Source organism: Emydura macquarii, unplaced genomic scaffold (genome assembly GCF_026122565.2).
Source record: "Emydura macquarii macquarii isolate MOO-44397 ecotype Brisbane River unplaced genomic scaffold, CSIRO-AGI_Emac_v2 contig_2681, whole genome shotgun sequence".
Classification (NCBI taxonomy): domain Eukaryota; kingdom Metazoa; phylum Chordata; order Testudines; family Chelidae; genus Emydura; species Emydura macquarii.
In genome coordinates this window covers 1755125-1782673 of record NW_027132818.1, presented here as the reverse complement: position 1 = coordinate 1782673, position 27549 = coordinate 1755125, and the positions used below count along the sequence as shown (strand labels likewise).

At 42.4% G+C, this 27549-nt stretch overlaps 2 protein-coding genes across 8 annotated transcripts in view; one reads left to right on the top strand and one right to left on the bottom strand.

Moving 5' to 3' along the window:
- GART (phosphoribosylglycinamide formyltransferase, phosphoribosylglycinamide synthetase, phosphoribosylaminoimidazole synthetase) overlaps positions 1-8050 on the bottom strand; it is a 54056-nt gene extending 46006 nt beyond the window's left edge. For 4 of the 5 annotated variants that reach the window (XM_067565569.1, XM_067565572.1, XM_067565571.1 and 1 more), the window contains exon 1: positions 4925-5023. The gene's annotated coding sequence lies outside the window, so the exon portion shown is untranslated. Of the gene's footprint in view, positions 1-4924; positions 5024-5868; positions 5992-7991 lie in introns of those variants that run through there. The other variant, XM_067565570.1, reaches the window with a different exon arrangement.
- Positions 8051-8093: 43 nt separating this feature from the next.
- The window catches only part of LOC137164650 (platelet binding protein GspB-like), a 44813-nt gene continuing 25357 nt past the window's right edge, over positions 8094-27549 (top strand). The window contains exons 1-3 of one of the 3 annotated variants that reach the window (XM_067565560.1): positions 8094-8335; positions 9702-9868; positions 12479-25594. In XM_067565560.1, the coding sequence (XP_067421661.1) occupies positions 8247-8335; positions 9702-9868; positions 12479-25594 (13372 nt within the window). In that variant the 5' untranslated portion in view covers positions 8094-8246. Of the gene's footprint in view, positions 8336-8746; positions 8997-9701; positions 9869-12478; positions 25595-27549 lie in introns of those variants that run through there. The other 2 variants (XM_067565559.1, XM_067565561.1) reach the window with 2 other exon arrangements.

Below are 27549 nucleotides of genomic sequence, written 5' to 3'. Positions count from 1 at the left end.
AATGTTGGATGTGAAAGATAAGCAAGTAAAAGAAAGAAGGGAAGAAAGGCTAAGGGATTGGCCACAGTGAAGGATAGTAATCTAAGAGGAAAAACTCTCATTTTTAAATAAGAAAAAAAAATGTATTAGACGATTATCTCTTATTCCTACATGAGTCAGATCCAATAATCATGTTCCCATGGCAATGTATGGAAACTCATAGCAGAACAATACAAACTTTAAGACCAAGGTTATCACAAGAGCCACAGAAATTGAAATACATGCTTTAAAGTTTTATTCTGCAAAAGTCTGTCCATTAGTACTTGATATAGAAGCTGAAACCAAGACAGAGAATGCACTTACTCTAGATGATGCTGAATGCTCAGTAGCCAGACACACAACCACAAGACAGAAAGGCAGCCTCCAGCTAAATGTATGCACCCTGTCCCTATGTCACCACCCCACTGATGACAACACACCAACGAGATAAAATAATCAGTAACAATTATTGATTCACATTTGATTCCCTAGGTAGCATAGCAGCTACCTGCCACCTTCCCTCATGGTATCTGGGGTAGCGGGCTTTCTAAGCAGAAAGGGATTTGGCTGAGTGTTCTCGTCCCCTGGCGATGCTCAGAGGCTGGAATGGCCCAATGGAGCTATGAGGAGACATAAGGGTGCCATTTACAGTAGCCTTGATGGTGCAAACATGGTGCTCAGCCTCCACAGGATCAGGAGAATGCAAATGTGACATCAAACTTGCAACCGTACTTCTGCATCAAGTGCAATTCAAAGCATCTGGGCCACCTGTATTAATGCTCTCTCTAATTCACACTACCACAGACCTTTCAATTTGCAGTAGAAAGTGGGTACAGCGTGCTGCAGCATAGATGGGGCCCTTCGTACAGGTCAAGCAGGAGGAGTTCCTAATCGTATCATGTTTCCTGCAATGAATGGGTGCCGTAAATTCCCCAATTCAATAATATCTTTTGCTTAAAAGGATCTACAATGTTGTTGTGCAAGCAGCTTGAAAGAGAGTCCAAAAGACCTGGAAGCAGGTAGGTGACTAAGTTGCCAAAAAACTAAAATCAGATATCACTACAGAGTAGACATATCATGAGCCCATTCCTGCAGTATTTATGCTGGGAAAACTCCTGAATTCCACAGCTGGAATAAGGACTGTTTGTGTATTACTGACAGGGCATCTGAGTTTTTAAAAATTGAGTGAAGGTATATTTTTAGGCACATTTTTATCCCAATCATGTAACCACTGAAGTTAATGGAAGTTTTGTCATGGACTTCAAAGGGAGATGGACCAGACCCCTTAATCTCAATCTACTCTTAGGTATGAAGGAAACAACCAGGGCCCAGATTTGGCACTGCTCAGGAGGAGCTAGAAAAGAGTGTGGGCATTGGTGGCTGTGTGCTACCTTTGCAGATTCTGAAGTCTTGAGCTTCCCAAGGACAGATCTGGTTCCAGGCATAGGTTAAAGCAATATAAAGGCTGCTCTAGTTTATGCTTGGCTACCATGAGCCCAAAGGGCAATTCCTGCAACCAGAAATAGCCAGAGCACAGAGGCATTACAGCACCCCCTAGCCCCCTTTTCCCTGCTCATGCCCTTACACCAGGGGTCAGGAGAGTGCAGAGAGTCACTCTGTTGGCTTAATGTCACCCAGGAATTCCCAGTACAAAAGGAGAATTCCCAAGAAGCTGGTTTACTGCCCCCAGAGCAGGGCTACCATTTGTCCTTCGGCATGCAAAAGCCATAAACTGTGAGGATAGTTTGATTCGCAAGGATTAGGTTACTAAAAGAAAACCTACATTCCTAGAAGGTGTAGGGAGGCACCAGGCCAAAAGATTCTAGGACACAAAAAATACAAAACAACTGTCCCACCCTTCACATGCTATTGTAGACATTTTTGTTTGTTTGTTAAGAGAGGTGAAAGGGTTGCAGACAAGCTTCCACTCCTGGACCTTTCCACAAGGCTGGTAGCCTCCTGGCCTCTGCCTTCCGTTATTTCCTCCAGACACCACTGCTAGGCCAGAGCAAGAATCAGGATACAGCAGAGACAACTCATTTCCCCACAGTTGGGTGTATGAAGTTGGGAGGGCCACAGGTGGAAGATGAAAAGCAGCAAGGTCAGGTGGCAATCTACTCACCTCTAACCTTCCACGAGGGTGAGGCTGAGTAAGGATTCCACAGACCTTGTAGCAAGGTCAGGGGACTGTGAGCTCCTTTCCATAAGATTGAGAAAGCCTGGGGGAGGGGAAAGACAGGGTCTAGCAGCTTTCCCTTTCCTGATTCCCCCACAAGGTCTGGTCAGCCTGCCAGCAAACAGAGGACAACTGGGGTTAGATGGTTAGCCCAATTGCCAGAGACTAGGAAGTGACCGGAGGCTGTAGGTTATCACTGGAGGCATCTCAATGATTCTCTGAACAAACATTCAAAGGTTGAATTGGGCTCGCATCATGGTACTTCTTTGAAGTGGCTGCCATCTTGTACTAATGCAAAAGTTCTGAAGATAACCTTAAAATTGTTAACTGATGCAAAGAGGTCAGCTTGCATCCACAGCCAGCCTGAAACAACAGCTAAGAGAGATGTAAATTGCCTGTTTATTTTGAAACTTAAATAATGTCAATGTGGCTAACTACTTCCCTGCTTATTGAAGAATACAAGAGGGACGATTGCTGTATGAAGCTCTATGCAATCTGAGATTATGTCTACACTACAGACTTTAGAGCGGCACAGCTGTACAGCTGCCCCACTGTAAGGTCTCCCATGTAGCTGTTCTGTGCAGATGAGAGAGCGCACTCCCTCCAGCATAATTAAACCACTCACAATGAGCGGCAGCAGCTATGTCAGTGGGAGACTTTCTCCTGCCGACACTGAGCTGTTGACACTGATGCTTTTGTTGGTGAAACGGATGTCAGTCAGGAGTGTGTTTTTTCACACCTCTGAGCAACAAAAGTTTTACCAACAAAAGTGCCAGTGCAGACAACGCCTAAAATGAATGGCATCTGAGGTGTGCAAGGCCTGATTTGCAGTCAATAGTCAAGCTGAGACAGTACCAGTATTCCCACCTCCCTTTAAAAAAAAATTAAATTTAATCTCTGCATCCAGTAATGCATGCTGTCAGGCCTGCACCTCCTCCATTACTGGGGGGTTTGAATTGCAAAAAGTCCAAATTTCAAAAATTTGGTGAAAAAGATACTGAGAAATAGGTAGTTAATAAACGAGAACAAAAAAAATAAAAGACTGTATGTGTTTAATTTTACACACATGAATAGTCCCATTGAAGTCAGGGGGAGCTACATAAGTAGCCTGATTCTCAAAAGCACTGAGCACTCACAGCTGCTATTGAACTGCATTGAGAATTTCTGGATGTTGAACACTTCTGGAAAAAAAAAAATCAGACAACTTAATTAAGTATCTAAATATTGATGTAGATTTAGAAGCCTATGAAAAGTTTAGCTGAAGCTCTGCACCTAGAATCTTGGAAACAAGGACAGAGTTTAAACTTAATGTGTAGAGCAACGGGGATCCAGTGACTAATGACACCTAACTGGGGAAAATGAGGTACAGAGAGGTGAAGCGCCAGAGCTGGGAAAAGAACCCATATCTCCTGAATCCCAGTCCAGTGCTCTCTCAGCAAAGTGATTCTAAGAGAAGGGTGACATGGCTGAAGCAACAGATGACAAAAATGACTTTGGCAGGAAAAAATGGATTAGCTTTTTAAAAGGAACTCAGATCATTCTGTCAGAGTTATACCATGCCTCAAAATTTTTCCTTACATACAGGCAGTCCCCTGAAGCCATATTCTGCTTCCTAATTTAGGCGAACACTCCCTGAAATACTAGCACTAAAAATCACTGGGAGTTTTAATGGCTTCATCTCAACCCTAATAATATTTAGTGAGAGTTGAGAGTGCTTTCAGGATCCAGAATTAACTAAAGATTGCAGGATAAGGCCTCGAGAGAATAAAGAAAAGGAGCAGTTTCCTTCCTGCATAAATATTTTCAGCAACATATATACTTACATATTGAAACCAAATACACATGTAAAAATGATTGTAACAAATTACAACATATTTAACCATAATTTCGAGCTTCCCTGGCTGAACTTAGAGAATTTAAAAGAGGACAATATGAATTTTGGTAGTCCCCCAAATTTGTAAGCAGAGGGGAAAGAATAAAAGTAGCTTAAAGACCAAACCAAGAAAGGTCAAAAACGTTTCATATTCACTTTAACAAAAGCAAATATTTCCCGACTCATTTAAAGCCAAAAAACAAAAAAGTGTAGCATTTATAGAACACCTGTGTACTATCCTAACAAGCCAGTATGTGTGCATAATGAAAGCAACAATTTTTTTTATTAGGAAACCCATTTTAAATTTCAAGCTTCTGAGCAACAATGCTGAAGAGTAAGAACAGATATTTTTAACTGTATACATGACAAAATAACAAAAAATCCTATTTCCCTGATAAATAATAAAGCAAGCAGCAACAGAAGTAAATTGCATTTACAATAATTACAATACTATAACCAGAGTATTTAAATGAAAAACACCCCCCCCCCACACACACACTTTGTTACAGCGATACAGGAACAAATCTTGTTCGTTTTACTCATGCAAGTAATTCCGCTGAAAGGAAGGACTCGCATAAATACAGAGAGCACGGTTTGACATTCAAAATGCTGTCCCTGTAATAGTGCAAAGGAAAAGCCATTTTACGACAGACCAAACAGCATAGACCAAGCACGCAGAACAGAGCACATGGCCATCTCTGGGATCAGACTAAATCCCCTCTTGCAAATTTATCTTAAAACATTCTTTCAAATGCCTCACTGCAAAACCTACACATGTGCAACTCCGCTAGCATCCCTGCACAACGTTCGCTAGCTAGAACTCGTTTGTTTAAAGAATGAATGACCGAAACACTCACTGAAGCGGGAGGAGAGACTAAAAGCAGCTCGCCCGCCTGCAAGACTACCCTTTTGCGGCAAAAAGAACGACATCAAATCGTTCCTTCCCAGAAGTCTCTAGCAGCAGCAGACGCTTGTGTTTGATGATTAACCCTTTAATAGGCAGAAGGAAAACTAATGAATGGGAAGGAGTGTAAACGAAGAAAGAGAACTTGTTATGCTAATAAATCAAGGCAATAAGAAATAGAAAACTGATAATGAATGCCACTGATAGTTGGCAGAAACCTACGAATAAGCTAAAGGGATTTTACAGTCATTTATTTAAAGAAGGCTCTTTTAACACATACAGGCCTTAAAGCTGCAATGAGCTCTGGACAGGCGAATCTGTGCTTTCATGAGAAGTCAATGGGGCTCTTCATAAATGTAGGGTCTGCCTATGTAGATCTGATTGCAGTCTAATAGACTATGAAATAATCTCCAAAGGGAAGTAGTTGAGCACCATTCTTGGTGCATTTAAAATTAAATAGAACAAACAAACAGAAAATGTACAATAGTGAGTAATTTTGCATTGCAAAGTGATGGACTACAGCTAATAGGTCTTTTTAATCTCTAGATTATATCTGATATAATGGAGCAAATATAACATCACTCTATAGTGTAACATTGATAGTTAATGGGTTAATAGTATGATACCCTAGTAAGACTAGTACTGTTTACTATTTTACTAGGGCAAATGTTCTTGCCAATATTATAGTATTAAATAATAACAAATAATTAATACCATATACTTATTGTATATAGCAACTTTAATTATGAAGAATCACAGTCTTCACCAATTGTGGGGTACTGTAGCATGTTAAATTTAGCATTAAATGGTACAAAAGCATTATTCATATTGCTTCAGTTTTAATCAGCTGTTAAATTTTGCTTTCCAAGAGTTGCAATTTAATTGTGAAAGACTCACTCTTTGTTGAAATTTTGCTCATATCTTGAAAGGAGTATGTAATTCCTTTGAATTCAAATGGGAGTCCTGTATGCATGAAAACTGGAATGTCTTGAGAAGGCACAGTATCATGTTGCATCAGATCTTTTAAAAATAAAATAGCAGTTTTTAAATACTTTTTACATATATATGTAACTCAAAGAAGCATTGGTTTAAAAATAATCCCACAATTATGCTCTGGAGTAGCTTTCCTCTTGTAAGTGGTACCATTGACATTGATACTCTGTCTACACTGATGTTAAACTGGATTTTCAATTGAGTTAAAATACTTTGAGCTAACTCAATTGAAAAACATCTTTTTTTAGTGTAGACAAGGTCTATGTGAGTGAGGTTTGAAACTACATTTTAAATTATTCAGTCTGACAATTTTTCACACCAATGAGTAGCAAAGATTAGTTACTTTTCTTGGTAATCCTCTCATTCCTGTCTAAAGTATGTGTGATATAGTCAGAGTATCAAATGTATTAATTCTTATTTATAAAAGATGCCTCCTTCAGAGTTATATAGATGCTACATAATTATTACAAACTCAATAGATCTAGCATGGTATAATGCAAAAGTAAGCTAAAAGATCCAGTAACAAAAGAAAAACCATACTAGGTGAGACCAATGGTCCATTTAGCCCAATATCCTGTCTTCAGTGGCCAATGACAGATGCTTCAAAAGGAATGAACAGAACAGAGCAATTATCAAGTGATCTATCCCGTTGTCCAGTCCCAGCATCTGGCAGTCAAAGGCTTAGGGACACCGAGAACATGGAGTTGCATCTGTGACCATCTTGGCTTATAGCCATTGTTGAACCCATGAACTTTAATTATTTTTAACCCAGTTATAGTTTTGGCCATCACAACATCCCCTGCCAATAAATTCCACAGGTTGACTGTGTGTTGTGTGAAGTATTCCCTTTTATTTTAAACCTGCTGCCTATTAATTTTATTGGGTGACCCTTAGTTCTTGAGTTATGCAAAGAGGTAAATACATCCTTATTCACTTTCTCCACACCATTCATGATTTTATAGACCTTTATCATATCCCCATAACTGCCTTTTCCCCAAGAATAGTTCTGGTCTTTTTAATTTCTCCTCATATAGAAGCTGTTCCATACCCTTAATAATTATTGTCCTTCTCTGTACCTTTTCCATTTCTATTTGTTTTTAGATGGGGCAACCAGAACTGCACACAGTATTTATATAGTACACAAGATTTAAATAGTAGCATTATGATATTTTTATTGTCTATTCCTTTCCTAACAGTTCCTAAAATTCTGTTAGCTTATCCGCTGCTGCACATTGGGAAAATATTTTCAGAGAACTATCCATGATGACTCCAAGATCTCTTTCTTGAGTGGTAACAGCTAATGTAGACCCCATCATTTTGTATGTGTAGTGGGGATTTTTCCAATGTGCATTACTTTGCATTTATCAACATTACATTTTATCTGCCATTTTTTGTTGCTCAGTCACCAAGTTTTGTGAGATCCCTTTGTAACTATTTGCAGTCTGCTTTAGACTTAAGCATCTTGTAAAAAACATAGTATTTTTCAATTAACACTGGGGCATATTCTGCACTAATATACTATATACTGCATATAATCACATTGTCATCAAATGTCTGCATGGGAGTGACAAATAGCACTAAATTTGTCCCATAGACTATAAATGAGGTCTCAACAATTGTTTTGCTGTCAAATTAGTGTAGGGTGGTCTTCCAGAAACCATCACAGATGCCTTGAGGACATATATAATGTACTTTGGGTAAATTAATATTTGACAATTTTACCTTATCACACAAGTATGCAGCATAATCATATAAAACCCCATAATTGTATGTCATCACACAATTTGGCTATTTTCTCGATGAAAGGGATAAGGCTGCACCAGTGTAACACCAAGAGATGTGTGGGGTAAAGTGCTTTGGAGATAATAACCACACTACCACAAGGGTAGCTGGACTTATTGCATTTGATCTAGTGGAGTATTTCCCAAACCAGGCACTGTCTGTCTAGCGGAGCCGAGGCGGACTTGGAGGTTGGCGTGTATTTATCTGTTTGAATGTAGTTCTGGATCTCGGTCCCCTGGACAAACCTGCAGACACGGGTGGGTCAGCAGCAGGCTTCTTGTTTTTTTTTCCTCTCTGCAAATACCCTCTGCCGCCCTGTGCGTGACTTGACACGTTCAGCTCTGTGTGTGCAGCCATCGGCGCACGGAGCCGCGCCGCACCCCCGGCAGCGGCGGTGACCCGCCGGCGCCGTCTCTTTCTCTTGCGCACGGTCGGGAGGCGCAGGACAGTTCGGGGCCTGGTGGTGAGGAGGCGGCGGCGGCGCTGCCTGACTGAGTCCCATGGCGAAGCTCCCGTTGGCCGCGGCGGGCCCAGGGGGCAGGCTCGAGCTCCAGGCGCTCATGGCTCCGGATCCCCGGCCTGCGCGGAGGTGAGTGGTCGGGTCGGGTGCCGAGCGTGAGGGTCCCTGGCGGGCAGGCGGGAGGGTGGACGGACGGGCTGGCGAGCCCCCCCGCTGCGCGCTTAGAGGCCGGCTGCGACGCTGGGGCAGGCCCCAGTACCGAGCCCCGTCTAGTGGCCCGGGCCGGGGTGTGTGTGTGGGGGGGAAAGAGGCCGCGTTTCAACCCGTGGGGGGCGGAGCAGCGCCCCCCCCCAGCCCGGCGGCGACCCGTGGGGGGGTGGCTCGGTGCAGCAACATGGCTGCCGGGGCCCATCCTCCTACCCTGGCACCCGTGGGGGAGGGGAACATCCACAGTCCCCCCATTAGAAAGAGGCTGCGCTCTATGGTTTCCCCTTGGGGGTAGAGCGGCGGACTCAACTGACGTCCCTCCCGTCATGCCTCTGGTTTCACAGAGAACCAATGGCGGAAGGGCATAAAGGGAACGCATCGGCGCGGGGGTGCCCGGCCCGTGGCTTCTTGCAGTGGTGCATTGTGGGGCAGTGGAGGACCCGTGCGCGTCGCGCAGAGGGAGGGGGGAGTTGAGCCGTGAGGCTGTCATGGCGACTAACATCGAGCAGATCTTTCGGTCCTTTGTGGCCAGCAAGTTCCGGGAGATCCAGGAGGAGCAGGAACAGCAGCAGCAGCTCGGCGGGTAACGAGCCGGCTCGGGGCCGCGGGGGAGGCGGAGAGGGAGCGGGACGGGAGCCCGGTCTACTGCGGGCGGGGCCCGGGCCGGAGTCGGTATCTGGCGGGCAGTTGCGGGACGGGACGGGACGGGAGAGGGATAAGTAGGGGGCAGTTGGGTGGGGGAGGGGCAGCTTCGGCCATGGCGGGAGGCGGCCGTTGCGGGACACTCGGGCACACACACGGCGGGGCCCGGCCCGGCGCTCAGCGGCGACATCCGGTTATGGTGCGACCAGGCCGCTGCCGTCCGGAGCGGTCCCGTTTTTTAGTGACAATAACAAGTTTGGATGGGCTGATTCACAGAGCGCCTCCCCACACGTGCACGCGGGGTTGTTTTCAGCCTGGAAAAGAGTGCTGGGTGGGGTGGGGCTTTTTTTGGGGGGGGGGAGGGAGAAAACGGAATATCTGTGTTGCGAAAAGGCCTGGGATGAAACAGTGAGAAAATATTTTCCTCCCTTTGGCATAGTCCTAGTTGGCAACATAGTATTTTGTCGAAGAATGGAATAAATAGAACAAACCAAAAGATGCCTATTTTACTGAAGTGCAAGGCCTCCTCAGGAGGCTAAAATATTCTTTAGAAGGTTTGGCTATAAGAAATGTGAATAAATTACCTTTTAAAAAAATAAATAAAGCACCAAATTACTTGAATATTGTTAATATTTTTCTCGGTTAGTGGAAAGGTAGAAGGCCAGCAGAATGGTGAAACAATCCCAGCTGAGCAAGCAAACGCTTCAGATGACACAGTTACGGGTGCTGGGAGTCTTCAGAATGATCAGATAGTTCAGAAAATAGAGGAAGTACTGTCTGGGGCCCTTGATACAGAGCTACAGTGTAAATCAGGTAAATGAAAATGCTTAAACATTGCAAATATGTTTTTCTTCAAGGGGGGCACCTTTAAGAATAAATCTAGTCAGTTTTTTCATAATGAGATAAAAATAGTTTCCAGTACTGCTCTTGCTGCAAGCTTTCACTGATACATTTTTATGATTTCATACTATTTTACAAACGATTTTCTCTCTCCTCTCACTGTGCTGATTAAACCCACACAACACTGGGCCCACTGACAAACTTGTATTCTATAAACTCTGAAACTCATTAGCCACAGTGCTATCAAGTGCGCAAATTAAGAGATAAGTAACCTTCCCCCTTATTTCTGTTATATTAATATTCAGTTTTATTTGTGATACTAACAAGAAAACATTTTAAAAATACAATTTTTTTTCTTTGTTGACAAGTGCTGCTTTTAAGGATTGCTTCTGAAATAAGACGTAACTATTCATGAGTATCTTCTTCAAGGCATTGTTGTGCAGTTCTAATTCTGGCGAAACTCTTACTGAAATTGATTGAAGTTTTGCCTATCTGTAGGATTATTCCTCAAATCGTTTTTCAAATTGCAAAATTGTGTGATCAGGTATAGTAATCACATAGCAAGATATGAAATAAAGTAACTTACTCATGGCAGTATTAGTGAATAATGTACTTTTAATTAGGGGGAAAAACCCAGGCATTCAGCTTCAATTTGTTTCAAGTGTAATAGATTAAATAAAATGTATAGACCCTATGCTAACAATGAATCCATAAACGAGTTCTGCAAGCATTGTGTACATTTGAGTAGCTCCAGTGATTTCAGTGGGATATTCACGTAAGTAAAGTTACTTGTGTATGTAAGAGTTGGCACTATTGGATTACAAATTACTTGATTACAAATATGCATTTTAATTGTTTAGTCATGGAAGTGAGATGGCTGCTGAGCACTTGGTAAGTATAGATCCTAAGTGTTTCCACAGAAGAAACATTGTAGAACTTTGTGACTGATCTTAGATCCAAATATTTCAGAGGCTAATTTTACCATTTTTTCTGATGTTTCTTCTTTCCATAATGTACTAAGGCTTGTCTACACTGAGCATCCTTGCAGTTGGTGTAGAACTGGTTTTGATCCAATAGTACAAGCAACAAGTCCCCAAACTCGTGTTTTTAAAACTGTCTAATTCTTCTCAGAAGAAGACTAGATAATTTGGCAGTAAAAAGACTTGCAACCAATCTGCACTAATGCTCCCACCATTAGCAGTAAGAGTAAAGCTACACTAGTGCTGGACTCAATGATAAAGGATTTATTGAAAAAGTTGTGTAAAAAAGGCCCTATGTTATTGATACTCTTCATGGCACTTTGATAGAACAAGGAACATTGATAGAAATACCATTTTTTCCCCTTAAAACATCTAACTAATGTAGGCCATAAAACAAACTTGCATGTGTGTAAAGTTATGTGCATAAGTTTTTTAATGATCAGGGCCATATGTGTTTTATAGTATGTCCATCATGATAATACCTGAATGTTTACTTTTTATGTCAACTCTTTTATCCCAGGATCACTTTCTCCTTCTAAGTATTATTTAGAGGATAAAGGTAAATCAGTCATATGATATAGCTTAGGGTTGCTGCACCGGACAATACATTTTTTTCAGTGCAATTAATTTTTAAAGGAACCTGGTGGACTAGAATTATATATACTGTATTAATAATGATTTTTTTTACTAATAACACTTTAATGGCCAATTCTGCAAGAATTTACATGCTTACCTCACATACTGTTGGTTTCAATGGCAGTGCTCACAGTGGATAGTTAAGCACATGTGTAAATCTTTGCAGGATTGAGGCCTACTTAAGGTGGGCTTTAAGATATTTGTGTACCTCACTGCTTTTAAGCTCTTTGTGTATTTCTCAATTTCTCTCAGAATGGGTAATGAAAACCAGTGAATTCAATTTTATTTTTAGCTTCTGATCAGTTTCTTGTTAGTCATGCAAGTTTTCATGTACTAGCAAATGCTGCAATGTGTGGGTTGCAAATTCTTTTTTTAAAGAAAAAATGTTTCCATTGGAATTAATAAATAACCTTGAGAAATTTTCTTAAATAGCTGGCCTTTTTAAAAATGCACATTAAATGTTGGGAAAACTTTGGACCATCACTTAAAAACCTTAAAAGATGTGTATTTTAACAATTAAAGTGAAAGTTTTGTTAAAGTCTTTTTTTTGGATAGTGCAAATGGCACATATTTTTCTCAGTTGTGTAATTTTGTAATATGTGCTACCTTTTTCAGACGTAGTCATTGTTGTCTTCTATTCACTGTAAGTGTTTTAGCGACTAATCAAAATTTAGTTGCTATCATGTCATCATAACAGTCTTATTTGTTTTAAGTGTAGAAATCCTAGCAAAAAATTGAAAAGGCAGTTTGAAGATAGGTTTAATTTTTTTGAAAGCTAAATTTTTGGTTTTTAGCCAGACATTTTAAGCTCTTACTGAGGGAAAATATAACTTATGATGTTATATCACGAAAAATGTTGATTTCAGGTTGTGTATATTTTTATGGGCACTTGTGCCCAAATACTAATTTAAAATATTTTATATTTGAATTTTTTTAAAATTAGTTTTAAAAAAATGTCTTTTTTTAGGTGTAGAGGAAGATTCCCTGAGAAATAGATCTCCCTCTGCAAAAAGAGGTCCTACTGATGAAGTAGAAGATGAAATTCCAAGAAAAAAGTCAAAAAAGAACAAGAAACACAAAAGCAAGAAGAAGAAGAAGAAAAAGAAGAAGAAAAGGAAGAAAGAAAAAAAACATAAAAAGCATCCAAAGGAGTCAAAATTAAGTGCACAGCGTGGAGAGCATTCAGATTTACAACCTGCTTCTCACTTAAAGCCAGACAAAATGGGCTCAAAATTGATCACACAGCATGGAAGCCATGTAGATTCAGATCTTGTTGGTCAAATGCAGCCAGAAGAATTGGGCACAAAATTGAGTGCAGAGTATGTGGGGCATTTAGTTAAAAGACTCGCACCTCATTTGCTATCAGATTCTGAATCTGTGGAAAAACTTGGGAGTGAAAAACCAAACTTGGCCTTGACGGGTACACACAGTGCACTCAATTCAGAAACCAGCAAATTGGATACCGAGGAAGAAAATACTAGTACAATTAAAGTTCAAGAGCAAGCTAAAGTAAAACAATTAGAGAATAAGCTTCATGAAAGTGTATATCATACAGCTATTAATATGCATGAAAAGGATGGACCATTAGCTGTTAAAGACACTGAAAATGGTACTATGTCTACCAGCAGAACTGGAGTTGCTGGTAAATCTGAAATTGAAAAGGATTTTGAAGTTACTCCATCCTGTGAGATAACTAAAGAGCTAAAAGATTCAGAAACTACTCTGAAATTGATGGGCCTGGTGGAGGTGAAAGAATTTGAAACAACCCTAGAATCTGAGGCCATGGCAAAGATTAAATGTTCAGAAGCAATTATAAAATCTTTGACTATGTCGACTTCAGAAAGTTTGGATGCCCCTCTAGAATCCATGGCCATAGCAGAGGCGAAAGCAACTCTAGAATCTGTGGCTGTGACAAATGATTTGGTAGTAGCTCCAACATCTGTAGTTGTAATGGAGATGAAAGCTTCGGAAGAAACCCTGGAATCTGTAGTTGTGACAGACGTACAAGATTTGGGTGCAACTCTAGAAACTGTGGCAGAGGTGAAAAGTTTGGAAGCAGGTCTAGAATTTGTGACTGTGCCAGATGATTTGGTAGTAATTTCAAAATCTGTGACCAAGGCAGAGGTGAATGGTTTGGAAACTACTCCAAAGTCTCTGTCTATTGCAGAGGTGAAAAATTCAGAAGCAACTCTAGAACCTATGGCCGCTCAGGAGGTGAAGGATTTGGAAAGAACCCTAGAATCTGTGGCTCTGGCAAAAGGTTCAGAAACAAACCTAGAATCTGTTGCAAACGCGAAAGATTTGGAAGCAACCTTAAAACCCGTGGCAGAGATGAAAGATTTGGAACTAACTACAGAATTTCCGCACATGGAGGATGTGAAAGGTGCAGAAGGAGTCCTAGAATCTGTGGCCATGGCAATAGATTTGGAAGTACCCCTCGAACCTGCTCCTGTGGCAGAGGCAAAAGATGCAGAAGCTGCTTCACTATCTCCGCAAATAGAAGATCAGAAAGATTCAGAAGGAAGTGGTCTGGAAGTGCTTCTAGAACATGTGGCTGTGGCGAAAGGTACAGAAGCAACTCCACTTTCTATGCAAATGAAAAAAGTAAAAGATTCAGAAGGAGTCCTACTAGAAGCTGTGGCAGTGGCAAAAGGTTCAGAAGCAGCACTAGAACATGTGATCTTGGCAGAGAAGAAATGTGTGGAACCGACTCCACTACCTCTGCAAATGGAAGATGTGAACGATTCAGAAGGACCCCTAAAGTCTATTACTATGGAAGAAGGTTCAGAAGCAACCCAAGAACCTGTGTCGGAGGTGAAAGGTTCAGAAGCAACACCACTGTGTCTGCAGATGGAAGATATGAAAGGTTTGCAAGAAGCTGTAGAATCTGTAGCCATGACACAAGGTTCAGAACCAACCCTAGAAGCTATGGCTGTGGGGCAGCTGAAGGGTTTGAAAGCAACTCTGGTGTCTGTGGAAATGGAGAATGTGAAAGATTCAGAAGAAGTCCTACAATCGGTGGCTGTGGAAACAGGTTCAGAACCAATCCTAGCTGTGGCTATGGTGAAGGCTAAAGATCCGGAAACAACACTGCTGACTCTGCAAATGGAAGATCCAGAAGTAGCCCTAGAATCTGAGGCCATGGCAAAAGATTTAGAGGCAACTCTAGAACCTGTGGCCAGGGCAGAGGAGAAAGGTGCAGAAACAGCTCCCCTACCTCTGCAAATAGGAGGTGTGAAAGAATCGGAAGGAGTCCTAGAATCTGTGACTGTGGTGAAGTTGAAGGCTTTGGGAGTAGCCTTTAAGTCCATACCCGTGGTACAGATGAAGGATTTAAAAAAACCTGTACAATCTGAGTCTGAGGCCACAGCTGAGTTTAAAGATTTGGAAGCAATTCCAGAATTTCTGTGCATGGAGAGAGATTTAGCAATAACTCAAAAATCTGAGACAACATCAGAAGTGAAAAATTTGGAAATAATTGAACAATCCGAATCACTGTCAGAAGTGAAAAATTTGGAAACCATCTCAGAATCTGAGGCAGCAGCAGAGTCAAAGGATTCAAAAACAACTAAAGAATCTCATGTGGTGATGGAAGTAAAAGATTTGAAAAGAACTCTACAATCTCAAGTCCTAGCAGAAGTGAGTGACTTGAAGATATCTCCGCATACTGAGGCTGAGGTGGAGATGATGAAAGGTTTTGAAACAGCTAGAAAGTCTGATGCTTCTGTAATCGAGGTGAAAGATTCTGAATCAACTCTGGAATCTAGGATAGAAGTGAAGGGGAAAGATCCAGAAACCACACCAGAATCTGAAGCAAGAGCAGGCATAAAACATTCTAAAAACTTTCTAGAATCTGAGGCCAAGGTAGAGTTGAAAAATTCAGAAGCTACTCCAGAATCTTTACATCTGAGAGATGTGAAAAATTCTGAAAAAACTACAGAACCTGAGGTAATGATTCAAATGAAAGATTCAAAAACTCAGAAATCTGAGTCCATCACTCTGGTGAAAGATTCCAAAGCTAGTCGAGAATTGCAAATGGTGAAAGATGTGCAGTCAACTCTAGAACCTAAGACTGTGATGACAGTGATGAAAGATTTGAAGGAAACTCTCGAGTGTGAGGTGGTGGCAATGAAAGATTTGGAAGCAGCCCTAAAATCTGAAACCATCATAGAAGTAAAGCATTCTAAAGCTGCTCCAGAATCTCTGCATAAATCAAAGGTAAAGGATTCAGAAGAAGTTCCAGAATCTGTATATGCAACGAATGTGAAAATTGTGGAATCAGCTCTAGAATTGGAGGCAGTAGCAAAGGTGAAAGATTTAAAAGAAACCCTAGAATCTAAGGTCATGGCAGATGTGAAAGATTTGGAAGCTGCTTCAGAATCTGTGACCAGAGTGAAAGTAAAAGATTTGGGAGGAATTCCAGAATGTTGGCACCCAATGGATGTGAAAGTTTTGGAAGCATCTCCAGAATCTGAGGAAACGGTGGAAGTAAAATATTCGGAAGCAACTCCAGAAGCTGAGGAAATGGCAGAGATGAAAGATTTGAAAGAAACTCCGGAATCTCTGTACACTGCAGATGTGGAAGACTTAGAAAGAATTACAGAATCTGCAACATTTGTAGAGGTGAAAGAATCTGAGGCTGTGATGAATCTGAAATTCTCAACAGCATCTCTAAAATCTGAAAAAACAACGGAGGTGAAAATTTTGGAAGATATACCAGAATCTTTGACAGTGGCAAAGGTAAAAAATTCAAAAGCATGTCCAGAATCTCTGCACACTGAGGAGCTGAAAGATTTGGAAACAGATTTAGAAGCTGAGGCTGCAGTGGAGTTGAAGGATTTGGAAGAAACTTCAGAAACTTTGGGCACTGCGCAGGTGAAATATTCAGAAGCAATTTTGAAATCTGCGGGCATAGCAGAGAGAAAACATTTGGAAACAACTCTAGAAAGTCCTGCAGTGATAGATTTGGAAACAATTTTAGAATCTCAGCAAACTGTAGATCTGAAAATTCTGGAACCAATTCAGGAATATGAAGTAACAGTGGAGGTGAAAGATTCTGAAGCCGCTTTAGCATTTGAGACTATTGCAGAGGTAAATGATTTGCGAGCTACTCCAGAATCTGTGGCCATGGTGGAGGTGAAAGATTCAAAAGCAGTTCCAGATTTTCTTCACACAATAGATGTGAATAACTTGGAATTAACTCCAGAACTGGTGGCAACTGCAGAGATGAAAGATTTGGAAGCAGCTCCTGAATCTGTGGTGACGCTGGCAGAGGTGAAATATTTGGAAGTAGTTTCAGATTCTCTGCATACTGTAGATGTGAAAGATTTGGAAGCAGATCCGGAATATGTGGCAGCAGAAGTGAAAGACTTGGAAGCAGCTCCGGAATCTGAGATAGTGGCTACAGAGACCAAATATTCAGAAGCAGCTCCAGAATCTGTGGCAGCAGTGACAGAGTTGAAATATTCAAAAACAAATCCAGAATCTGTGGCGGTGACTGCAGAAATGAAAGCTTTAGAAGCAGCTCTGGAATCTGTGGCAACAGCAGCAGAGCCGAAGGATTTGCAGGCTGCTCCAAATGCTGTGGTGGCAGTGGCAGAAGTGACAAATTTTAAAGCAGCTCCAGAATTTTTGGCACCAGCAGAGATGACAGATTTGGAAACAGCACCAGATTTCCTGTGTACTGTATATGTGAAAGATTCAGAAACAAGTCCAGAATCTGTGGTGGTGACTGCAGAAATGAAAGATTTAGAAGCAGCTACGGAATCTGTGGCGGGAGCAGAGGTGAAGGATTTGCAGGCAACTCCAGATGCTGTGGTGGCAGAGCTGAAAGATTTGAAAGCAGCTTCAGAATCCGTGGTAATGGCTGAAGAGATGAAAAATTTGGAAACAGCTCCAGATTTTCTGCGTACTGTAGATATGAAAGATTTTGAAACAACTCCCCAATCTGTGGTAGTGGCTACAGAGATCAAAGATTCAGAAACAAGTCCAGAATCTGTGGTAGGGGCAGCAGAGGTGAAAGATTCAGAAGCAGCTCTAGAATCTGTGGCAACAGCGCCAGAGCTGAAGGATTTGCAAACTGCTCCAGATTCTCTGGTGGCGGTGGCAAAGATGGTAGATTTGGAAGCAGCTCATGATTCTCTGTATATTGTAGATATGAGTGATTCAGAAGCAGTTCCAAAATCTGTGATGGTGACAGAGATGAAGGATTTGCAGGCTGCTCCAATTGCTGTGGTGGCAGAGGTGAAAGAGTTGAAAGCAGCTCCAGAATCTGTGGCAACAGAGATGACAGGTTTGGAACCAACTCCAGATTTTCTACATACTATAGATGTGAAAAATTCTGAAACAACTCCAGAATCTCTGGTGGCAGTGGCAGAGGTAAAAGATTCAGAAGCAGCTCTGGAATCTGTGGTGGTGGCAGAGGTGAAGGATTTTCAGACAGTTCCAGATGCTGTAGTTACAGTGGCAAAGGTGAAAGAGTTGAAAGCAGCTCCAGAATCTGTATCAGCGACAGCAGCAGAAGTGAAAGATTTGGAAGCATCTCCAGAGCCTGTGGCAACAGCGGCAGAGGTGAAGGATTTACAAGCTGCTTCAGATTCTCTGGTGGCAGAGGTAGAAAATTCGGCAGCAGCTCATGATTCTCTACATACTGTAGATGTAAATGATTCAGAAGCAGCACCAAGATCTATGGGGGTGGCTGCGGAGATGAAAGATTTGGAAGCAGCTCCAGATTCTCTGTATACAGTGTACATTAAAGATTCAGAAACAACTCAAAAATCTGTGGCAGTTACAGCAGAGGTAAAAGATTTGGAAGCAGCTCCAGGATCTGTGACTGTAGCAGAGGTAAAAGATTCAGGAAAGGCTCCAGAATCAGTGGTGGCTGTGACAGAGGTGAAAGATTTGGGTGCAGCTCCAGAAATGGTGGCTGTGGCAGTGGCAAATGATTCAGGTGTGGCTCCAGAACTGCTGGTAGCTGTGGCAGAGGCGAAAGATTTGGAAATGGCTCCAGGATCTGCAGCAATGGCAGTGGCAGAGGTGAAAGATTCAGGAGCGGCTTCAGAATCAGTGGCAGAACTGAAGAACGATAAAGATCTGTTGAAAGAAAAGAAAGCATATGAAAAGAGTAACAAGAGTAGTGATAAAAATAAACAGGAGACAAAGAAATTAAAAAAGAATAGATCTAAATCTCTTTCACGATCCAGGAAACGGAAAAAAAAGTCCAGGTCACGTTCTATCTCTAAACATTTGAAATCTAAAAGAGCAAGGTCTAGGAGCAGAAACTACTCAGATTCCAGAAAAAAACATTCTACATCTTATGACAAGTCTAGATCCAGATCTATTGAAAAAAGAAGGGGTAAAGAGTCTTCCCGAAGACGCCGACGCTCCAAATCTTCTGATCATCTCAAGTCTAGATCCCGATCTGTTGAAAAAAGAAGAGGCAAAGACACTTCACAGAAGTCTAGACGCAGGCGCTCCAGATCCTCTGATGGTCTCAAGTCAAGATCCCGTTCCATTGACAAAAGGGAAGGCAAAGAGTCTTCATGGTGGTCCAGACGCAGACGTTCCAGGTCCTCTGATGGTCTCAAGTCTAGATCCAGATCCATTGAAAAAAGAGATGGCAAAGAATCTTGGTGGAGCTCCAGACGTAGACGCTCCAGGTCCTCTGATCGTCTCAAGTCTAGATCCCGATCTGTTGAAAAAAGAGGTCGCAAAGACTCTTCACGGAGGTCTAGACGCAGACGCTCCAAGTCCTTGGATCGTTTCAAGTCTAGATCCAGATCCAGGTCTGTTGAAAAAGAGCGCAGAGACTCTTCATGGAGGTCCAGACGCAGACGCTCGAAGTCCTTAGATCGTTTCAAGTCTAGATCCAGATCCAGGTCTGTTGAAAAAAGAGATCGCAAAGACTCTTCACGGAGGTCTAGACGCAGACGCTCTAAGTCCTCTGATCGTTTCAAGTCAAAATCCAGATCCAGATCTGTTGAAAAAAGAGGTGGCAAAGAATCTTCCTGGCGGTCCAGACGCAGACGTTCCAAGTCCTCTGATCGTTTCAAGTCAAAATCCAGATCTAGATCCAGATCTGTTGTAAAAAGAGGTGGCAAAGAATCCTCCTGGAGGTCCAGACGCAGACGTTCCAAGTCTTCTGATCGTTTCAAGTCAAAATCCAGATCTAGATCCAGATCTGTTGAAAAAAGAGGTGGCAAAGAATCCTCATGGAGGTCCAGACGCAGACGTTCCAAGTCCTCTGATCGTTTCAAGTCAAAATCCAGATCTAGATCCAGATCTGTTGTAAAAAGAGGTGGCAAAGAATCTTCGTGGAGGTCCAGACGAAGACGTTCCAAGTCCTCTGATCGTTTCAAGTCAAAATCCAGATCTAGATCCAGATCTGTTGTAAAAAGAGGTGGCAAAGGGTCTTCATGGAGATCTAAGCGTAGACGCTCCAAGTCCTCTGATCGTCTCAAATCTAGATCCAAATCAGTTGAAAAAAGAGGGGGCAGAGACTCTTCACGGAGATCTAAACGTAGACGCTCTAAGTCCGCTGATCGTCACAAGTCTAGATCCAAATCTGTTCAAAAAAGAGAGAGCAAAGAATCATCACGGAAATCTAAACGTAGACGCACCAAGTCCTCTGATCGTCTCAAATCTAGATCCAAATCTGTGGAAAAACTAGGAAGCAAAGAGTCTTCATTGAGGTCCAGACGCAGATGCTCCAAATCATTTGATGGTCTAAAGTCTAGATCCAGATCCAAATCTGTAGGAAAAAAGAGCAAAGAGTCTTCACGGAGGTCTAGAAGTAAACGCTCAAAATCTTCTGAAAGTCAAATTTCCAGATCCAAATCTGTTGAAAAAATAGAGGTTCAGAAGCCTTCAGTGAGGTCTCAAAGTAGCCGCTCCAAGTCCTTAGAACGTAAAAAGTCTAGATCGAAATCTGTTGAAAAAAGAAAGGACGAAGATTGTTCACAGAGGTCTCGAAGTAGCCGTTCCAAGTCATCTGAATGCCACAAGTCCAGATCCAAATCCGTTGAAGAAATAGAGGTTCAGGAGCTTACAGAGAGGTCTCGAAGCAGCCGCTCCAAATCATCTGAACGCCACAAGTTTAGATCCGAATCTGTTGAAGAAATAGAGGACAAACAGTTTGCACAGAGGTCTCGAAGTAGCCGTTCCAAGTCCTTGGAACGTCAGAAGTCCAGATCCGAATTTGTTGAAGAAATAGAAATTCAGGAGGTTACACAGAAGTCCCGAAGTAGTCGCTCTAAGTCTTCTGAATGTTACAAGTCTAGATCCCAATCTGTTGAAGAAATAGAGGGCAAGGATTCTGTACAGAGGTCTCGACGTAGCCTCTCGAAGTCTTCTGAGCTTCACATGTCTAGATCACAATCTGTTGAAGAAATAGAGGGCAAGGATTCTGTACAGAGGTCTCGACGTAGCCTCTCCAAGTCTTCTGAGCTTCACATGTCTAGATCTAAATCTCTTGAAGAAATAAAGGTTCAGGAGCTTTCACAGTGGTCTCAAAGTAGCCGCTCTAAGTCCTTGGAATGTCAAAAAACTAGATCCAAACCTGTTGAAAAAATAGAGGGCAAAAATTCTTCACTGAGCTTTCAAAATAGCTGCTCCAAGTCTCCTGAACATCACAAGTCTTTATCCAAATCTGTTGAAGAAATGGAGGTTCAGGAGCCCTCACTGAGGTCTCAAAGTAGGTGCTCCAAGTCTCCTGAACATCACAAGTCCCTATCCAAATCTGTTGAAGAAATGGAGGATCAGGAGCCTTCACCAAGGTCTCGATGTAGCCACTCCAAATCTCCTGAACGTGAAAAGTCCAGATCCAAATCTTTTGAAGAAACGGAGGATCAGGAGCCCTCACTGAGGTCTCGAAGTAGCTGTTCCAAGTCTCCTGAATATCATGAGTCCCTATCCAAATCTGTTGAAGAAATAGAGGTTCAGAAACCTTCATCAAGGTCTCGAAGTAGTCGCTCCAAATCTTCTGAACGTGAAAATTCCAGATCCAAATCCGTTGAAGAAATAGAGGCTCAGGAGTCTTCACAGAGATCTAGAAGTATCCGTTCCAAGTCTCCTGAACATCACGAGTCCCTATCCAAATCTGTTGAAGAAACGGAGGATCAGGAGCCTTCACTGAGGTCTCAAAGTAGCCGCTCCAAGTCTCCTGAACATCACGAGTCCCTATCGAAATCTGTTGAAGAAACGGAGGATCAGGAGCCTTCACTGAGGTCTCAAAGTAGCCGCTCCAAGTCTCCTGAACATCACGAGTCCCTATCGAAATCTGTTGAAGAAATGGAGGATCAGGAGCCCTCACTGAGGTCTCGACTTAGCTGCTCCAAGTCTCCTGAGCATCACGAGTCCCTATCCAAATCTGTTGAAGAAATGGGGGATCAGGAGCCTTCACCAAGGTCTCAAAGCAGTAGCCACTCCAAATCTTCAGAACGTGAAAAGTGCAGATCCAAATCTGTTGAAGAAATAGAGGTTCAGGAGTCTTTACAGAGGTCTCGAAGTAGCCGTTCCAAGTCTCCTGAATACCACGAGTCCCTATCCAAATCTATTGAAGAAATGGAGCATCAGGATCCTTCATCGAGGTCTCGAAGTAGCCACTCTAAATCTCCTGAATGTGAAAATTCCAGATCCAAATCTGTTGAAGATCTAGAGGTTCAGGAGCCCTCACTGAGGTCTCGAAGTAGCCGCTCCAAGTCTCCTGAACATCAAAAGTCCCTATTCAAACCTGTTGAAGAAATGGTGGGTCAGGAGCCTTCACCAAGGTCTCGACGTAGCCGCTCCAAATCTTCTGAACGTGAAAAGTGCAGATCCAAATCTGTTGAAGAAATAGAGGTTCAGGAGTCTTCACCGAGGTCTCAACGTAGCCGCTCCCAGTCTCCTGAACATCACAAGTCCCTATCCAAATCAGTTGAAGAAATGGTGGGTCAGGAGCCTTCACCAAGGTCTCGACGTAGCCGCTCCAAATCTTCTGAACGTGAAAAGTCCAGACCCAAATCTGTTGATGAAATAGAGGTTCAGGAGTCTTCACCGATGTCTCAGAGTAGCCGCTCCAAGTCTCCTGAACATCACAAGTCCCTATCCAAATCTGTTGAAGAAATGGATGATCAGGGGCCTTCACTGAGGTCTCGAAGTAGCCGCTCCAAATCTCCTGAATGTGAAAAGTCTAGATCCAAATCTGTTGAAGATATAGAGGTTCAGGAGTCTTCACAGAGGTCTCAAAGTAGCCGCTCCAAGTCTCCTGAACATCATAAGTCCCTATCCAAGTCTGTTGAAGAAATGGAGGATCAGGAGCCTTCACCGAGGTCTCGAAGTAGCCGCTCCAAATCTCCTGAATGTGAAAAGTCCAGATCCAAATCTGTTGAAGATACAGAGGTTCGGGAGTCTTCACCAAGGTCTCGAAGTAGCCACTCCAAGTCTCCTGAACATCATAAGTCCCTATCCAAATCTGTTGAAGAAATGGAGGATCAGGAGCCTTCACCGAGGTCTCGAAGTAGCTGCTCCAAATCTCCTGAACGTGAAAAGTCCAGATCCAAATCTGTTGAAGATATAGAGGTTCGGGAGTCTTCACCAAGGTCTCGAAGTAGCCACTCCAAGTCTCCTGAACATCATAAGTCCCTATCCAAATCTGTTGAAGAAATGGAGGATCAGGGGACTTCACCGAGGTCTCGAAGTAGCCGCTCCAAATCTCCTGAACGTGAAAAGTCCAGATCCAAATCTGTTGAAGATATAGAGGTTCGGGAGTCTTCACCAAGGTCTCGAAGTAGCCACTCCAAGTCTCCTGAACATCACAAGTCCCTATCCAAATCTGTTGAAGAAATGGAGGATCAGGAGCCTTCACCGAGGTCTCGAAGTAGTAGCTGCTCCAAATCTTCTGAACGTGAAAAGTCCAGCTCCAAATCTGTTGAAGATATAGAGGTTCGGGAGTCTTCACCGAGGTCTCGAAGTAGTAGCCACTCCAAATCTTCAGAACGTGAAAAATCCAAATCTGTTGAAGAAATGGAGGATCAGGAGCCTTCACTGAGGTCTCGAAGTAGCCGCTCCAAATCTCCTGAACGTGAAAAATCCAGATCCAAATCTGTTGAAGAAATAGAGGTTCAGGAGTCTTCACAGAGGTCTCAAAGTAGCCGCTCCAAGTCTCCTGAACATCATAAGTCCCTATCCAAATCTGCTGAAGAAATGGAGGATCAGGAGCCTTCACCGAGGTCTAGAAGTAGTAGCCGCTCCAAATCTTCTGAACGTGAAAAGTGCAGATCCAAATCTGTTGAAGAAATAGAGGTTCAGGAGTCTTCACCGAGGTCTCAACGTAGCCGCTCCCAGTCTCCTGAACATCACAAGTCCCTATCCAAATCAGTTGAAGAAATGGTGGGTCAGGAGCCTTCACCAAGGTCTCGACGTAGCCGCTCCAAATCTGCTGAACGTGAAAAGTCCAGACCCAAATCTGTTGATGAAATAGAGGATCAGGAGTCTTCACTGAGGTCTCAGAGTAGCCGCTCCAAGTCTCCTGAACATCACAAGTCCCTATCCAAATCTGTTGAAGAAATGGAGGATCAGGAGCCTTCACCGAGGTCTCGAAGTAGTAGCCGCTCCAAATCTTCTGAACGTGAAAAATCTAGATCCAAATTTGTTGAAGAAATAGAGGTTCAGAAGTCTTCACAGAGGTCTCGAAGTAGCCGCTCCAAATCTTCTGAACGTGAAAAGTGCAGATCCAAATCTGTTGAAGAAATGGAGGATCAGGAGCCTTCACCGAGGTCTCGAAGCAGTAGCTGCTCCAAATCTTCTGAACATGAAAAGTGCAGATCCAAATCTGTTGAGGAAATAGAGGTTCAGGAGTCTTCACAGAGGTCTCAAAGTAGCCGCTCCAAGTCTTCTGAACGTCACAGCTCCAGATCCAAGTCTGTTGAGGATATGGAGATTGAGGAGCCTTCACCGAGGTCTCGAAGTAGCCACTCGGAGTCTTCTGAACGTCCAAAGGTGAGATCCAAATCTGTTGAAAAAATAGAGGACAAAAATTCTTCACAGAGGTCTCGAAGTAGCCGCTCCAAGTCTTCTGAACGTCACAGGTCCAGATCCAAATCTGTTGAGGACATGGAGATTGAGGAGCCTTCACCGAGGTCTCGAAGTAGCCGCTCCAAGTCCTTGGAACGTCAGAAGTCCAGATCCAAATCTGTTGAAAAAATAGAGGGCAAACATTCTTCACAGAGGTCTCGAAGTAGCCGCTCCAAGTCTTCTGAATGTCGCAAGTCCCGATCTAAATCTGTTGAAGAAATAGAGGTTCAGGAGCCTTCACAGAGGTCTAAAAGAAGCCACTCCAAGTCTCCTGAATGTCAAAAGTCTCGATCCATATCTTCTGAAAAAGTAGAATGCAAAGAATCTTCACGGAGGTCTGGAAGAAAACGCTCCAAGTCTTTTGAACGTTATAAGTCTAGATCCAAATCAGTTGAAAAACTAGAGGTCAAAGTGTCTTCACAAAGGGTTAGACGTAAACGCTCCAAGTCTTCTCAACGTCGCAAGTCTAGATCCAAATCGGTTGAAAAACTAGAGAGCAAAGAGTCTTCACAGAGGTCTAGAAGTAAACGCTCCAAGTCCTCTGAGCGCAAATCACAAAAATATGATAGTGAATCACGGTCTAGGCGGAATCGATCTCGGTCAGTAACACGTAAAAGACTGTCAAAATCTAAATCTAATCATCGGTCTCGGACACGGTCCCTGTCACGTTCAAGACACAGAAGAAGGACTCGTTCAAGATCAGTGTCAAAAAGGAGGCGGTCTTTATCAAGAGAGAGACATAAAAGATCTCAGAGGAACAGATCAAGGTCTGCTGATAGAAGAAGAAGAAGATCAAACTCAAGGGATCACCGAATATCTCTCAGGTTGCGGACCAGAAGTCGAACACCTATTCGACGAAGACGGTCTAGGTCAGTAGGAAGAAGACGAAGCTCTAGTAAATCACCAGTTCGACTAAGGAGATCAAGATCATCTGGGAGAAGAAGATGCTATAGCCGATCACCTGATCGTCAAAGAAGGTCCAGATCATCTGATAAGTTTTCAAGCAGATCACCTAAACGTCTTACAGACTTAGGTAAGTAATGCTCTTATCGTCAACCATTTTCATAGCTGCCTGCATAGTGTTGACCTAGTGTAAACTTTGTCCTACCTCTGATAAAGATAATGCAGTGAAACGCTAGCATTCATCAGGAATCTCTTCTAAGTAATTTTAAGCAATTACTTAATTTTAATAACAGACTTTATGTTGACATTGAATATGCATGGAACTCAAGTGTGTAGTTTGACTGCAAATGCAGCAGAAAAATGTGAAGGATACAGAATCCTATAGGTTACTCCATATGGGCAGACCCCTGCACTCATGATGAACACTGCTGAGGTGATGAGTCTGCAGGTGCACAGGGATCTGCCCACACATTGTAATCATAAGATCAAGACCATAATGTTGTCTTTAAGAAACAGATTTGTTTTTTCCCAGGAGCACATAGGACATTATTTAGGAAAATGGAGAACAAAATGTACATGGAAGAATCCCTCTGCTCTGTGGTCTGCATATGTTTCTTTGCCAGTCATATTAATTCTCTCACCTCATTTGCAACTTCTCTTTTGTTCAAAACTACTTCTTACTTTATATGAAAAGTGGCAGAACTGAGCAAGTAATCTGGTCAACAAAGGATGTGAGCTAGAGGATTCATGTGATGCACTCCAAATTTCCATGGGGCTTGAGAAAAAATCTAGTAACTCTCCCATGCTTACTCCTCTTAGGAGCTGAGCTTCCTTGTATTGAGATTATTTCTTTTAAATTAGAACCCTTTAGGGACCCCAGGTTGAACTCACTGAGTATATTGTATTGATCTCCTCACTTTGCCACCATGCATTGGTTGTCAGTGTCTCTATATTTTATTCTGTATTGCATAGTAAGATGGCATTATGTGGCTACAACTAGATGGTTCCCAAGTTGAGCACAAATTCATTTTGTTAGGTACACATTTCCACATAAAACTGGTGACTAAGGCATCCTTAGTCAGAGACTCAAGACATCTGGGATGTTATTCCAGATGCTGGGAAGCTGTAGTATGAAAGTTCATTACTCATTGATTGCTACCTTCCTCAGGAATGACTTCCAGATCATGATGTGAAAGACGACTTGCCTAGAAATGTGAGGAATTTAAACTCTTTATTGAGGACGTGACCATAACCTGATGCCATATGATATAGCAGTGAAAACAGCTCTTCAACGGTGTGGCAAGATGCAAAAGATTTTGAGAATCTGATATGACTGGGGGCATATCTTTAGGGAAAGATGGAGACCAGCCAAAAATTAAGGCTGAAAACAGTAATATCACACATTGTTTTCTTAGGTCCTCAGCCTCTTTCCTGCCACAATGAGCAGAGCTTTAATTTCATTTTTATCTTTGAGGAAGAGGAGGGAGGGACCCCCACTCTGAAGAATTGTGAGGAGTTGATATATCTTGAATTTCTTTTTTGCTATTTGGTAATTAGGTGTAATAGTTATTTTTGTCAGTAGCTGAAAGAAACTTCAGTATACTCCAACCCTAAAATAAAGAAGTCAATTATATATTTTCTTTGCTTTATCTGTTCTTATCCTTTCTCCCTGAATTTGAAATAGTTTTGTCTCTATTCCCTTGTAAGTGCTTTGTTTCCTTACTTCACCTTGGGCCACATCTCATGCTCTTCACTTTATTTGTTAGTTTTTTGCCTCTCTCAGCCACATCGCAGGTGCCAGAGTAGCTTTATATTTACAGCATTTGGGGAGGGAGACAGATTCTTAAATTGTTCCCAACTCTAGGTACTCTCATTGCCTGAAGAAATGAGAGGATGAAGAGTTAAACAGTCTCAGCATGCTGCCTTGTCCCCCTCTATTCCACATTGTTGGAGCCAGTGGAGGGAAGAAATATCTGGAAACACTGCTAGATCTGGCTTAATGTGAGCAGAGATGTGACCCCCTACTACATCTGTTCAACTCTCTCTGAGGAAGCTTTAGCACTTTTCAGGGAGATGAGGTTCTGC